At 36.3% G+C, this 16661-nt stretch overlaps 2 protein-coding genes across 2 annotated transcripts in view; one reads left to right on the top strand and one right to left on the bottom strand.

The window, feature by feature from the left end:
• The window catches only part of LOC133529475 (dopamine receptor 1), a 172980-nt gene that overhangs the window by 96395 nt on the left and 59924 nt on the right, over positions 1-16661 (bottom strand). The gene's annotated exons all lie outside the window — the stretch shown is intronic.
• Positions 3661-6564, top strand: LOC133529871 (alpha-(1,3)-fucosyltransferase C-like). Its single transcript, XM_061867674.1, has 2 exons — positions 3661-5718; positions 6065-6564. Exons 1-2 carry the CDS (start codon positions 4874-4876, stop codon positions 6354-6356), a joined length of 1137 nt encoding a protein of 378 aa, XP_061723658.1. The 5' UTR covers positions 3661-4873; the 3' UTR covers positions 6357-6564.

Raw genomic sequence — 16661 nt, 5'->3', positions numbered from 1 at the left:
TTTTTTTATGACCAATGATATCGTTGGATAGGTCTTTCGAAACGAATACGGGTCTCCAACGAAAATTTTTTTATAAAAAAACTATTTTCGGAAAATATCGCTGCGAGAGAAAAAAAAATGTGTGTGTGTGTGTGTGGGTGTGTCCTCTAACTTTTGAACCTTGGGTCCAATAAGTATAAAAAAAGGAAAAGAAAAGTAAATACATTCATTAAAAGCTATAGCGAACATGATTAGTCCAGCCGTTATTGAGTTATTGCAAAAACTTTTTCTCTTAGTAAAAAAACGTACAAAGTGCTGCGAAGGTAACTCCCTTATGCTTTACTAATAGGCCCCGTTTAGCCTATTCTGACGAAATGGTAACTACAGCTACACAAAGCATGGCCCGAGATGCTCTTGGCCGATAATCTTTTTTTTTTACTTGAATTAGGGACTATATAATATATGGAATATATAAACGGCATAATTTCATAAAAGTTACGTTTAAAGATTAGTCTATACAAATATAAATCAGATGATCAGTACCCCTAGTGTAAATAAATTCGATTTCTAAACGTGACGTACGCGTTTGCGTTTAGTCTCATTTTGTATTAGATTTAGAAAGAGCGCGCCAAGCGGGACGTTTTGGAAACTCAAAATCCTATACAAAATGAGACTTAACGCAAACGCGTTCGTCACGTTATGATGTCGATCAAATTTACACTAGGGGTACTGATTTATATTTGTAAAAACACAATATACTTTGTTCCAAATCTGTCGCACACAGAACATATGAAGAGCAATTATGGTAGAGGAAGCAAACGAGCAGACGAATCACCTGATGGTAAGCGATTACCACCGCCCATGGATACCTGCAACATCAAAGGTTATTTTCGCGAAGCATCAATTTGTGTTAAAATCAACCAAGTTATTACACAAATTTACTAAGTCCCACTATAACCTCAATAAGGCTTGAGTTTTGGGTACTTAGACAAATATAAGACGTTTAATATAATATTTAAATATTTATTAATACTTAAATACATAGAAACCTATGACTCAGGAACAAATATTCATGCTCATCACACAAATTATAATTGCCAGGATTTGAACCCAGAATCATCGGCTTCATAGGCAGGGTCACTCCCACAAGTCGTTATTGTTTGAAGAAACGTCACAATTGACACTGACATATCCGATCCACATCGTATCTAGATCAAATATTTGACGTATCTTAAAACTGGAACCGGACTGCTATAGAACTCGTAATCTGCGCATTAAAGCCGACCCAGATTTGCAGTAAATTCGTTAGCGACTCGCGCAAAATACTCTCGTGTCGTTTCGAACTGCAAATCTTTTTAATTAACAGTATAAAACTGAAAGACCCATTTTATAAAAAAGTATTATTTATTTTATTTTAGGTTAAAGGTATTATCTGTATCTGTGTGATTTGTAATCTAGAGGAACATTTAACTATTTAGTGTTCTCTTCTTTATTTAAAAATTCGTAAGTTATTCCAATAATGTAATGTAATGTGTTTTTTGACAACCGGTCTGGCCTAGTGGGTAGTAACCCTGCCTATGAAGCCGAAGGTCCCGGGTTCAAATCCTGGTAAGGGCATTTATTAGTGTGATGATCATGGATATTTGTTCCTGAGTCATGGGTGTTTTCTATGTATTTAAGTATTTATAAATATTTATATATTATATATATCGTTGGCTGTGGGACTGAGTCAATTTGTGTAATAATGTCCTATAATATTTATTTATTTATTTATGTACCAATAATTTTTTGGTTATATTTTTAGACAGTACATACGGACATGTTTCGAAAACCCCGAGGCCGCTATGCGTCGACATTGCGCCGTTGACTACTGGTAGTTGGCTAACAGTTCCTGTAGATTATATGTAAAACCGCTCGTGGGTGGTCATGCACGGTTGCGGGGTTAGTTCACTATCACCTAATCATCTAATACATTATAATCTCACCAATTTCACAGTGAACACTACACTCATACCAGCCACTACCAAAGTCACTACAATATATATAGTTGAAGCTGCTTTAAAAATCTCTACTAAAATAAATACTAAAAAAATATTCCATGATATTATTTAAAAGTAGAAAAAAGGGAAAGTGCATGCCTGTTCTAGAAACAAATATCCACAAGTTATGTTGAGAATTTATTATCACGTTGTTTCTAAAAATAACTAAAGAGAGATTCCAAGTATTTTACTGATTAAAATACAGGAAGTAATTTCATGAGACATAAGTCAAAGCAAAGTAAGATGACAGTTATTTTTAATAAAAGTATTTTTTACTCACTTTTAGAAGCATTGTACCATTTTTAAAATAATGAGAGAAACAGATACTTGCTACTGGCATTACATAGGTCAGGTTAAACAGGTCTTAAGGTTAAAATAACAATTACCGACATTTTAAATTAAAATATTTTAGGATTTCCCCGGAAAACGGGAAAACCAAAAGGAATGGTTTTGCTTTAGGATTATAGTCGGCCCGATTCGAAGAATGATTACGATATGCTTAAGATCTGTAAAAGATCAATAACTAATTGACATGTCAAAATTGACGTTTATTTCGTTTCCGCTGTAATCCCAATAAGATCTATCTACGATATTTCTAACGTTAAAGTGACATTGGTTGTCCGAATCGAGCTGTTTCTGTCAATTATACGACATACAAACGATATCTAAATCAGAACTTATAGTTATCGAATCTCATTCTTTGAATCGGGCCGAGTATTTACGGTATTAAATCCAGCAGAGCAGGGTTTCGGATAATCCGAAAATATGAGAGATATGGAAATTTGTTATATTGGAACTCACGAGGCTGAATTAGAAAAAAAAAGCTGCCTTCGAAGATCCCGCACTGTACCTTACGCATCTGGATTAATCACCCTGTTTATTCATATTTTTGTGTATTCGCCTATGAGAGTGAATTATTCTTAAGCTTAAAAACAATACAAACGCAAAGCACAATATTGCTTCACAAAAGTTAACGGTTCAGACAGTTAATTTGTCTAATTTAATATAGAAGCAAAAGTCCTGACTGGCTTGAAATGAACAAGAAACCAAAACTGCTGACTCTTTCTTTACCGTATAGGCTATTTGTACATCGAAGGTACTAAGAAGGGAAGAGAATCAAAGTTAGGAAGGGGTTGAATGCCTACCTTATTTCTTCCGCATACCTAAATATGAAATACACAATTGCAAACCCCGATATCCCTCCAATCAACCTGTTATTCCATTGCCTGTCATGTTTCCATTCACCAACAAAGGTGCGTTAAAGAAAAACGTTTTCCAGAGCAAGAAAATAGCAGAGCGGAAAATAAGTTCAAAGCCAGTGTTGGGTGAGAAAAGCCATTGGAATGGAAGAATTTTCCGCGCGAGCGCTCTGTACCCCGACCATTCAGCGGGTCATTCATATTCGCCGTTTGAACATTTCGGGATGCTGCGTAGTTGTACATTTTTTAGTCCCACTGTTGGAACTCTTGTCCATATTATGCCAAAATACTAGATAGCGGAGGTTTTCTCAAGGTGTAAATGACAATATTACTGGAGCAAGTGGCACAATAGTGACATATTAGTGACATATTAGTGACATAATAGTGACATAATAGTGACATATTAGTGACATACTAGTGACATATTAGTGACATTATAGTGACATATTAGTGACATATTAGTGGCATAATAGTCACATCATAGTGGTATAATAGGGACATGATAGGGACACAAATCATTTTCGGAGGAAAGCAGACAACCGCTTCTCCATACATCTCTGTAACTCATGACCAACAATAAATATTTTGATTGATTGATTGATTGATTTATTGATAGATACTAAAACTTAGATATACTGAGAGAAAAAAACGAACAATTGAACATATGTGCCGTATTCAACCAAAAGGGTACTTATTGTAGGTTTTCAATAAGACGTTATTTCCATAAAGCTTCAATTTGACACCAACCTTATAGACAACCAGCAATGTGGTACAATTTATTAGAAAATGTCACATATTATTGTAACCATACTCTACTCTACCATACACTGTTCGTATACAATAAATTTCGCAAACAAATTCCATAATATCATTACCCCGGGAGGGGAAAATGGTGACTAATTTTGCATGGAAAACCGAATGTTCACTTTCCTTTTAATAAAGTCTTGTCGTTCTGAAGATTAGAAAGATACAGATACAGAATACCACACAAATAAATACGTTGATATCCGTCGTAAGCATAAGCAGGTAAAAACAGTGATAGTACCTAGTACATACTGCTGGTATAGGAAGGTCACGACGACCGGTCTGGTCTAGTGGGTAGTGATGATCCTGGGTATATTTTGTATATCGTTGTCTGAGTACCCACAACACAAACGTTCTTGAGCTTCCCGTGGCGTGGGACTTAGTAAATTTGTGTAAAAATTTCCCATAATATATATATTTACATATTATAGGGACATTCTTACACAAACCAACTATGCAACTATTGCTGTTGTTTGGTTTGTTTCCAGATTAACTATTATATTTCTATTGATATTTATATATATGTATATATAAATATTAATAGAAAAATAATAGTTGATCTTGTAATAAAAAATACGTGTGCGTCTAATTCCTTTAAGATTCAACCGTAAAAGCATGGAATATAAGAAGTACTAGAATCAGAATAAAGTTAAGACTTAAGTTTTTTCTTGAAATAAAATAATAATAATAAAATAGAACCCGATACCGCTGGTTTTAATACATACAAGGAAAAGAACCGTTTACAATAGAGAATTTACTACTGCAATGCAATACTTTTTACAATCTGATTTATAGTTTTTTCATTATTTACGACTATGTAGGTACCTACATTACATGACGAAAACTTAAATTATGCTACCGTTCAGCAAAACACTTGTATTTCTCAACATTTGGATAACCATTAAACCATCAACAGTGACAGCTAATTTAACGAAGTTCATACTAGTCTGGACGAATGACAAACAGTACATGCACAACAACAGAATTAATACAAGAAGTGGAGGCGGACAACTGATGTTTACTGAAAGCAATTGTCCAGTTCAGAATTGCTATATTACTGATGATAAAAATTTCTTTGGCCAAGGAAATGAAGATAGATTTGACGCTATACTATTCAACGGACGTAACCTTGATATATTTAAAGATATGAATGATCTCCCTAAAAGAGGATCAGACTTTTCAAAACCGAAATACATTTTTGTATTTGCCGAACCTTTTTGTAACAACACTGTTAAATATTGCGATGAGACAATACCAGTTTGCAATGATATATTTGATAACTTTTTTAATTGGACAGCGACTTATAAGAAAGATTCTGATATAGTTTTCTCTACATACGAGAACATTCTTCGGCAAAAAATGTTTATGGCTTGCAAACATCACATTGGACGCGAACTGTTGCCGGATTTGAGACAAAAGAAAAAAGCTGTTGTATGGTTTGTATCAAATTGCACTGACAAGGAGAAACAATTTGAATACGCCAAAAGTTTGCAAAAATCTCTTTTACTGTACGACCAAACTTTAGATATTTATGGTTGCGGAGAATTATCGCCAAAAGAAAACAGTACGGAAAACGATTTGCTGAGAGATGAATACTTTTTCTATTTAGATTTTGAACCGTTTGATAATGTATTAAATGAATGCCCACTTGCAAGGAACAGTGTTCCAATTGTGTACGGTCTGGATAATTATTCCAGGTTAGTTTAAATTCTTTGAATTTGATTTAAGATCAGTGTGAGTAAGATGGTATATTCGTATTCACAGACGTTTTTCCGGAGGGTACGTACGAGTAACACGGAAAATTTAATAGGTAACATAATTAAATATGCTTGTAAGAGTTTAGCGAGAAAATCAGGCGTTAAAATAACTTATTTAATGTCCACAGTCCACATAAAAGAATTATGGTTATTTTTTTAAACGTTCGGAAAAAGGATAAGATTACGATCCTCATCTTAAAAAAAAGGAGTGACCTTCATTGCCTGGCCTGGTTAAGATCTGTTTTGACTTCGTTATGATACATAGTTAAAACTGTTTTTTTTTTAGATTCATGCCGCTGGGAACCTACATCAACGCCGCAAAATATATGTTCGAAAATCTTGCCACTTCAATAGCGTACTATGTTAACAACCCCGACGAATATAGTGATTTCTATATCTACAGGGATTACGAAGCCCTATATGTCCCACCTAATGCACGCGCGTATCATTGTCTGCTTTGTGCAGCCATTAATAACGAGCAGAAGGTGGCGATTCCTAAGATCTATGAGAAATTTAGGTATTGGTGGAATCCTGATTATGTTGCACAGTGTAAAAATAAATACAAAACAATTACATAAAATAGTAATATTAAAACGCATTTATTTTAGACGTCATGTTTTGTTAGTATTTTTTTATTTATTTATAACTAAGGTTGCTTGTAAAAGTAAATGCAGAGAGGACCAGTGCCTTATATTAGGCTGTACCATTTATCGGACACGATGGTCAGGACTTCAGGAGTCTATGGCGGCTGCCGCGTTGCACAGCATCTGCATGAAAACCGTCCACGTCCGCAAACACTGCAGTACCGAGGTAGCCACAACAGTCCCCATTAGTAGTTTATTGTATGCACATGGCGTTAAAAATCCTTTGCGTGTACCAAGTCCACAAGCAGGTATACAGCGATGTACAGAATGCTGGAAATTTATTTTTGCGAGCTATGATATTGGCCCTGACGGCCAAGACCCTCGGCTCCATCTCGATATCAGCGTCAACGCGGAAATCGTCAGTTACCAAGTGCCCAAAGAATTTAAATGAGTAAACCCTTTTCAGTTGCATGCCATTCAAACGTATTAGCAGGAGGTGTGATAAACACTTGCTTCCCGCTTTGTAGAACATGTACTCGCTCTTGTTAACATATTATTTAAGGTTATGCGTTAGGGCATATGACTCACTTTTCAATAAGAAATATAGCCCACCAACCGACGGGCTCAGCAGTGCCATATCGTCAGCATAGCTTATGTTATTAAAACAAACCCTGCCCTTATGACAGCCGACACGTGTATTGCTGAGCTCTCCGATCAAGGCATCGATGTACAGCGGAAAAAATTTAGGTGAGGTCAATCGCCCCCTGACGCACTCAGCACTTCAGACTGTACTCATCCGACAACATACTACCTGAGCGAACACAATTTGGGCAAATAACTGAATATGGGCGTGAGCTTCTAAGGAAAATGCATCATAGTTAATAAGATCGAAGGCTTGGGAAAGATCGAGAAAATACGCATTAACAGGAGCCTTCCTACAAGTGTAATACTCAACAGCTTGTTTTAGAATAATGACATTTTCAGTAGATAAGCCGTGGAGTACTTCGGCTTACTCAATGTGGAATTAGACAAATGTATAAAAGTACATGATGCACGGTTTGGCCTTTGAGCCGCTAGATACAATTGTTACCAGAGATTATATAGGGCTGTAGTTAGCTTTGTTTGATATGTCACATAAAGAAAATTTAATACCACATAAAATACTTTCATAATTATATTTTTTTTGTGAGTGATCGCAGCATTGTATTATAAAAGCCTTTTAAATAACTTGTCTTATTTTTCTTTAACAGAATTTAATCCGATTGTTCCATTAATCAGATCTCCACTATATTTGTTACACCTTGTATGTGATGTTTTTGTAAACAACCCTTAAACTGATCCCTACATAATGGAAAGCGGCTAAGGGCTTGAATCAATTAATGTCCTAAGCCTGCCGAAGCTTACATTGATACGGCTGTTTATTGGCCGTAGATTACACCCCAATGGACTGTGTACTATAGATGTGTATGAAAAGTTCAAAAAATTCTGGGATACTTTAGCGGAATTGCACTAGAAATGAAACTCTGACTTAGGAAATGGTAAATTATGTTCCGTGATTGTTTCATGTGGAATCCGCAATTTTTCAAAGTGCATTAAATTTGTCGGCACTGCATAAGTTTGAGCAGACGACATTTCATTCTCCTAACAGTAAGTTCTTGTTCGATGTTGAGTGGCATCATAGAAACCATAGCAGTAATATTTGTGCAGTAAACAGGCCACAAAATCTGAGGTTGTAGACGCAAACGACGTCACCTGAAATGTATCTGGGATCCAAACATTGTCCCCAGTCCATGTAGGCAACTAAAATGAGCGGTGCCGCTGTCATACCGCCAATAAGCGATAATTTAAAAACACCTACGTGGGAATTTGCTGTGTTCTTTTCGAGTATTTACCACACAATTATGTGCATTGCATATAAGTAATTCCGGGAATACATATTAATGCCATAAGTCGCCTTGAAATCATTTTTTTATATTGTTCAACAAGCAACACATAATAAAGAAAAAGCTTCTAATAAAAATAAAAAGGTCCTTTCCGTTAGGTAGGATGGCCAGAAGGCTGGTCGCACTACCCTCGTGTATGTATAGAAATGCTTTTTAGAAGGCGTCTTAAATGATCTATCTAGCAGAAAAGTGATCTGCGGTCTTGAGTAATGGGAACCCTAGCATGGGATACGACAAGTGATCCGACGTGTATAAACTATAAGATAGATGAGTGATTAAATTATAATTGATTTTATCTCGTCAGTATTGGTATTGTACCTATATTAAGGCAGGTAATATTATGTTGGGTAAACCGTAATATCAACTAACTTAAATTCCTTGTTATTGTAGCAATGGTAAGTAAGATATCTTGGTAGTCGTGGCAACTTGATTGAGTTATTTGAAAGATATATTTGCCATTTTCTAAACTATCCCGCTTTCATACGCCAATGTACCTTATGTTATACTGTGTAGTATAGTTCGTGCCATCCTGCACACGCAGATTTGTCGAATCTAACCTAAAAGACGAAAGTTTTGGACCCGGGTTTGTCCTTAAACTACGTCCGAGAGAGAGGTATGGGCATTGTGAATGTCATCTCGCTTTGTGTGGTAGGGCACAGCCAGTGGATGTCGTTCCAGATCTAGAGCAGAGCTCAACTGGGTAAGTACCTCCACCTTACAGAAAACCGCAGCCAAATAACACTAGAGTCTAGACCCTAGTCACTAGTGACTAGACCCTAGTCTGATGTGTTCCTGCCGGTGAGTAAGGTTGTCAGAGCTCAACGAGTGGGGGGCGGGTTCAGGGTCGGCAACGCATGTAACTCCTCTGGAGTTGCAGGCGTACATAGGCTACGGAGACTGCTTACCATCAGGCGAGCCGTATGCTTGTTTGCCACCGACGTAGTATAAAATAAGTGGAGGACCCGTGCGAAATCGCCTTTTCATACAAAAGTCCTCATTCTCCTCTCTGTATATTCACTTAATTGTAAATTCAGGGTCGGCAACGCGCATGTAACTCCTCTGGAGTTGCAGGCGTACATAGGCTACGGAGACTGCTTACCATCAGGCGAGCCGTATGCTTGTTTGCCACCGACGTAGTATAAAATAAGTGGAGGACCCGTGCGAAATCGCCTTTTCATACAAACGTCCTCATTCTCCTCTCTGTATATTCACTTTATTGTAAATGATTTAACTTAATTTGTCGTTTATCAACCACAGCTATGCTCCTGTTTTTAGAAAGTAATTATTACATCAACGAAAACCGTAAATCCAGAGCTTTCGTCACAGCTCTGGAAACTCAATCAAATCACTTTTCAAAGTTGTTTCCCAAAAAATATCCATTGGCCGAGTCAGCGGCCGAAAGCTTCTTGACACAAACCACTGATTTTGAGAAATTTGTAGACATTAAGACGCTTACAAACTTACACCAACGCAACGTAGGCAGCATTCATGGGCTTTCAGGACCGACATTCTTTGCTAAACTATAGATATTGCAACTGAAAAATAGTTAGCGGCGGTACGATTCTGAAATATGAAAAGTAATTATTACATCAACGAAAACCGTAAATCCAGAGCTTTCGTGAAAGCTTTCGAAACCCAATCAAATCACTTTTCAAAGTTGTTTCCCGAATATCGTTTTTTTTTTCGATCTTTTTTATTATTATAGGAGGAGCATTTAAAAGTTTGTATGAAATCTGTTTTTTGCTGTTAGTTTTTACAATAATCAAAAAATCTAAAAAAGTCAAACGTAGAGGTATGGTTAATATGCATCAAATTATATAAACATATATTGCATAATGCCAATTTACAGAGAGGAAAATGGCGACTACGTTTGTATGGAGAAGCGGCCGTCCCATTTCCTCTTAATAACACGATAATACAAGTCAAGACACGCGTCTTCGTGAATGACACGATCTATATGTGTGTAATATTATAATATAACCCCATAAAATAATCTCAAATCTAAAAGCTATGATGTAATCTGGACAGAGTTAACAACAGACATCACAAAGACATTCCATCATCCAATCGCACTAAAATATTTGCCCCAGTAGTGTTCGGAAAAGCATTTACTAAGTTTAGTGTACCAATTAATGGCACATTTATGTGTAGTGGCTCCTTTGATGGGAAGTTTACGATCCTAGCCATCTTGTGATAATAAAGGCATTTTATGGCGTTATGGTAGTGTGTGGAAAATAAAGTTTTTCCTACTGTAGTCGGGGGCAATGAAAATGGTTACTGTTTTTATTGTTTCTAATGCAGGCTGCTGTCAGTTGTATTATGGAGAGCCTTCTTTTATGGCGTAAGCATGTCTGACAAGTCATGGTCGCGGTATAATAATTGATAATAAAAGTAAAACTAGAACTCATTCAAAGATCAGTTCTGGACAATACCTATTCCACCATCATGTTGCATTTTGGAGCATTTTATTGGCGTTATACATAAATGGAGTATAAGCCTCAATTTTAGTCTTAATCTGTCATTTTGACTTATATATTTGCAGGAAAGGGATAAAAGATAAATTCACTAATTGAGGCCACTGACATAAATGTACTAGACAGGCCATCAAAAACAAATTGTGTCCGCCATTTTCGGCGTTTGACGTCTGTCACTCAGCTAAAGAATAAGCGTACCTAGCCAGAAGCGAAACTGTTATGACAACTGTTCATTTTCTGCCTAAATACGTACCCTAAAGAATCTAAATAAAATATATTTATTTCCTTACAAGTGCATTGAAATTGTTTTACATGTGTGACGCTGACGACATTTTCATTCATAAAAATAGTCAAAACTATTTCTATTGGACTGTCGTACTCGTAGCAATTTTGATCAAATCGCGCTTATAGCATAATAAAAATCTCTCTTCTCTTTAAATAAAAGAAAAAACAACACAAAAATTACGAGATGAAGAGTATTATTGTGTATATTCTACAAACTATAAGGTGTAATCATTAGTACCTACATGTTACATTTGCGAGATATAAACTTTGCGCCAAAGAAAATGGCGTACCACCGCGTGGCGTGTTTAAAGTGACGTTTCATAATAATTTTAATGAGCTTAAAATAAGAGTTTTTTTCGCAGTAAATTGTTATTATATTGCTTTTATTATGTTTCTTGATATTTTTGTTACATGCGTGGCACCTCACCAGTAGTCGGAGACGTTCTAAACGCAATGAAGTGCCGGCACTTCATTGAGGTACGGAATCATTTTGTTCGAGATGCTGACTCTAATATTGAGGCTTGTAATGTTTTATAAATAGGGAGTATGGCATATATTTCTAAAATAACCTTTTTGGCGGCTCCTGCAGCAATACACATTACTGCAACAGTATTGCTGTGAGCAGTAATGTCGCGCTGCATTACTGCCGCATTACTGCAGCATTACTCAGCATCACTACTGATGTAGTCTACCGATACTTTAAGTCTAGCCCTTAGACTAGCACTAATTATTATTTCCGTTAGCACTCAACTCAAAACCACATAACCCCACGACACGCGCCAGTTTACGACCTATCGTGTGATTTTAACTACCACTTTGCTTTGAACTATTCGTTTGTTCTGGGCAGTGTCGGTTTGAAAAGGATTACAGGTGAATGGGGTCATTAGTCTAAGGTCTTATTTAGTGGAAGATTTTAATGTAATTTTAGATTTAACATTTTGGAAATACCTTGGTATATTCTTTAGACACATACGAGTAGGTTGGGTACATAATGTGGTTTAGTATAATGATTATCATTTGTTTACTTGCACCATCCAGGGTTAGCCACTATCTCGGAGTTAACCATTAACACATGGTTAAATTGTACTAGTAACTCCGGGTTTAACCGGTTAACTACAAGTTAGTGGCTAGCTCTGGATGGCACAAGTGGCCCTAAACAAATTAAACGATTTTTATCGCGTATAATGAATTTAAAATAAATTCCGACATTACCGACTTAACTAACTATTTACATTATCTAATAATTTTTTGATAATATAAAATTACTCGTCAATAGGTTACATCGTGTAACTAGGATATCATAAAGTTTTAAACCATAGGTTTTAACTTAAATAATTAATTAAAGAGCTCGTTGTGGTCGTAAATGGTAGACGCTCGAGAAGCCGTTATTTAAAAAGTGAAGCACAGTTTTGCGCTTTGTACAGTAATGTAGCCGTTTGTATTGCTGCAGGAAATGTCAAAAAGGTCATTTTGGACATTTTTACTGTACACCTACATACCGTTCAAAATCATTTGCTTTGCCGTAGTCTACTAAAAATAATGTGCAAGGTAGTTTTGCACAATGCAATTTAAACATATAATAATATTAAAAATTTCATTTTTCTTCTCATTCTACCGGTAATATTATAGAGAATAAAAAAACAAAGAAACAAATATAAACAATTTGAATAAAAGTTTGACGAAGGTATTGGTGGTAAATTGGAGTTGTGTTCGTAAGCACAGGTGATCTGCGAAGGGACCAATTTACTTAAAATATACTGAAAGTTCATATAATCTCAAAACATTCAATTTGATGTATGTTTATCACATCTATACCTTTTCGTTTTATTTTTTAATAATTATTTGAAATTGTAAGTTTAAAATATATTTGGCATTTATTTTGGCCTCTAACCCGTTCCGATTCGTCCAATTTTTCGATTAGGTATTATAAGAATATTAAGAATAATACCTAATAATGACATGACATTAAAGCTCTCCAAGGGACCTCTACGTGTTGGATCAATATCCCTACGCAAGCCTATCAAAATCCCGTGAAATCCAAGGAGATTCCTAATAAAATAACTCAAAAACAGCTAAACTGATCATGTTCGCTATAGTTTTCATTTAATGTCTTTCTTAAGCTCTACTTTCACGATTTTTTTCATATTTTTTGGACCTATGGTTCAAAAGTTAGAGGGGGGGGGGGCGGACACATTTTTTATTTCTTTCGGAGCGATTATCTCCGAATATATTCACTTTATCAAAAAATGTTTATTGAAAACCCCTATTAGTTTTGAAAGACCTTTCCAACGATACCCCACACTCTAGGGTTGAAGCGAAAAAAAAATTTCACTCCCACTTTACGTGTAGGGGAGGTACCCTAAAAAAAATTAAATTTTTAGATTTTATTGTACGACTTTGTCGGCTTTATTGATTTATATATCCATGCCAAATTTCAGCTTTCTAGCACTAACGACCACGGAGCAAAGCCTCGGACAGACAGACAGACAGACAGACAGACATACAGACAGACAGACAGACAGACAGACAGACAGACAGACGGACATGGCGAAACTATAAGGGTTCCGTTTTATGCCATTTGGCTACGGAACCCTAAAAATCGACAACAATCAAACAAACGGGCACATCTGTGGGTAATTGCTTAAAAGTCACGGGTTTTTCACTTTATCGCTTTATTTCTCTGAAAAGCTAGTGATGGGTATCAAGTGATATTCAACACACGAGTTTCGCGAAACTTATCGGTGCGAGAACGTGGATTACTTTTGAAACCGTATCGTATGCAAACATAGAAGGCACTCACGGACGTGGTAAATCGTTCCCTTCGTGGATAACAGAAACTTAGCTTTGTTTAAACAGATGTCGCTAGGCGTTTTAGTTTCACTGGTAGGTACAGTCAGCATCAAAAGTCCCTATTTTGAGGCTAGCTGTACCTACGCGTCATAAGTAGATACTTCAGATTGCTGTAGGAAGTCTAAATTAAGCTTAGAAACAAATTAAAAGTGGAAAAATGCTCTGACTTGTGTGAGACTTGAACCCAGGACTATTGGATCGCTAGCCCTGTACTCTACCATCTGAGCTACCAAGACCTTACCCAATACAGTGAATATTTCCACCATTCATGAGCCTTAGGGAGGCCCGAGTGACATCTACCGTAACAGCAATATAATGAACCTGATACAACTGAACTGATATAGAATGTACCTGACATGTAACTTGGCGTTATTAATAAAGTATTTGTATTTGTGTTTGTATTGTTTTCATCGTGTTTTCATATTTTACTTATATGATATTGTAAAAATCCTAATTTAGACGGAAAATAAATGAAGAGATATTACTTGCGTGATACAAAATTAAATAAATAGTAAATAAATTGACTAAGTCCCACGCCACGGTAAGTTCAAGAAAGTTTGTGTCGTAGGTACTCAGACAACGATATATATAATATACAAATACTTAAATACATAGAAAACATCCATGACTCAGGAACAAATACGTGTGCTCATCACACAAATACATGCCCTTCCCGGGATAAAACCCAGGACCATCGGCTTCATAGGCCGGGTATTACCCACTAGGCCAGACCGGTCGTCCAAGTAAAGTCTAATTTAATTTATATGTTTGGGTTATATGTTGGGGTTTGGGTTCCTTTGGCGCTTCCTGCAGCAATAGTCGGCAGCATTACTGCAATAGCACACCGACATTACTTGATCAACATTCTTTTTGTCTTGTTTTTTGTCCCCAATAAATGTGACGGAGTGGAGCTTTTTGTATGCGATGTTTTTTTTTTTATATTGTCATATATAATAGCACTTGACTTATTTATTTATTTGATAGAAGACATAGATAAAAGCGTGAAAGAGTGGTCAGAATCAAGACAACGAAAATAATGTTAAAATAAAATAATCTGAATTCGAACACTAAGAAAAATCGTGCCCCGAATTTGACAAGCGGACTAGAATAGATGGCACTTTAAGGCGCCGTAATTTTTGTGGTAACTGCGGTTATCAAGTATATACTCTTGGCAATCAAAGTTAACACAAAATGTACGGAGCCATATAGTGACATTTATTTCAGCTGTCAAATTCGAAGCACGATTTTTCTTATGGCGTTATCCATAAATGTCTGTTAAAAGTAGGTGCGGATTGTTAGGGTCGGCAACGCGCATATAAGTTGCATTCGTCCATAGGCTATGGAGGCTGCTTACCATAAGGCGGGCCGTAGACTTGTTTGCCACTGACGTCCCGCCAAAATATTGTGTAATATTTCAGTAGCCAGACTAAAATATAACGAAATATGATTCGAAATAAATTCTGTAAATCTGTAAACTACATTTTTCAAATCTGAGTGTCTAGTCATCTGACAGTTGACGGGTCACTTGGGACCTTAAGTTGTCGTCTTAGGGTATAAATCGGGTTGATTGGGGCTACGTCAATCTGTCTCGCGGGAAACGAGGGTAGGGATTAAGACGAGTAACGTGGTCGAATTGGTTTCAGAGGTGATAGGACAGGTTGGCGGACTCATTGGCGTTATTTGTTAATTAAACGTCTAATTTCCTGGTTCTTGTAGAAAGGAAAGACATAAATAAGACATACTGAATGATGGGTCTAAAAAGTTCCGGAAAATCTGCGTGGTCTTCGCTGATGTGATTATTATAAACAGTGATCGGAACTATGGGAGTAAAACTTTAACAAAACTTATCAAGCGGACGTAAAAAGAGTGCTTATAGTCTTAAAAATATTCGAATATCTATGAATGTAAATATTTTTATGGCTCTAAGTACTATACTATTCCTATCCCTATGGACATGAATATTTTTAGGGCTGTATGCACTATTCTATGTCCGCTTAACAAGTTTTGTTAAAGTTTTACTCCCATAGTTCCGATCACTGATTATAAAAATTAGATATATAAGGCCTAGGTTACCTTTTATTCTGAGTCAAAGTGTTAAGCCATTTGGTTTTATAATAACCTTAAAGGATTTTCCTAGTATTTGTTTGAGAAGAGCATGTCTTTCGTTTTGATATACGTAAAAAAAAATATATATATAAATATATTATAGGACATTATTACACGAATTGACTAAGTCCCACGGTAAGCTCAATAAGCTATGCACAAACATTATGATATTTTTTAAATATTTTTTCATTTATAGTTTTGAAATGTAAAAAAAATGGGCCAAGTGCGAATCGAACTCACGCACGAAGAGTTCCGTACCATTACGCAAAAAACGGCAAAAAAATCACGTTTGTTGTATGGGAGCTCCATTCAAATATTTATTTTTTCTCTTTTTAGTATTTGTTGTTATAGTGGCAACAGAAATGTATCATTTGTGAAAATTTCAACTGCCTAGCTATCACGGGTCATGAGATACAGCCCGGTCGGCAACGCGCATGTAACACCTCTGGAGTTGCAAGCGTCCATAGGTTATGGTGACTGCTTACCATCAGGCGGGCCGTATGCTTGTTTGCCACCGTCGTGGTATTAAAAAAAAGACAGACAGACGGACAGTGGAGTTTTAGTAATAGGTTCCCCTTTTTACGCTTTGGGTACACTACAAATATTTTACCTTTCCGCCTTGCTACAATTTCAATATTGCG

Source organism: Cydia pomonella, chromosome 21 (assembly GCF_033807575.1).
Source record: "Cydia pomonella isolate Wapato2018A chromosome 21, ilCydPomo1, whole genome shotgun sequence".
NCBI classification, from domain to species: domain Eukaryota; kingdom Metazoa; phylum Arthropoda; class Insecta; order Lepidoptera; family Tortricidae; genus Cydia; species Cydia pomonella.
This window is presented reverse-complemented; position numbering and strand designations above follow the sequence as displayed.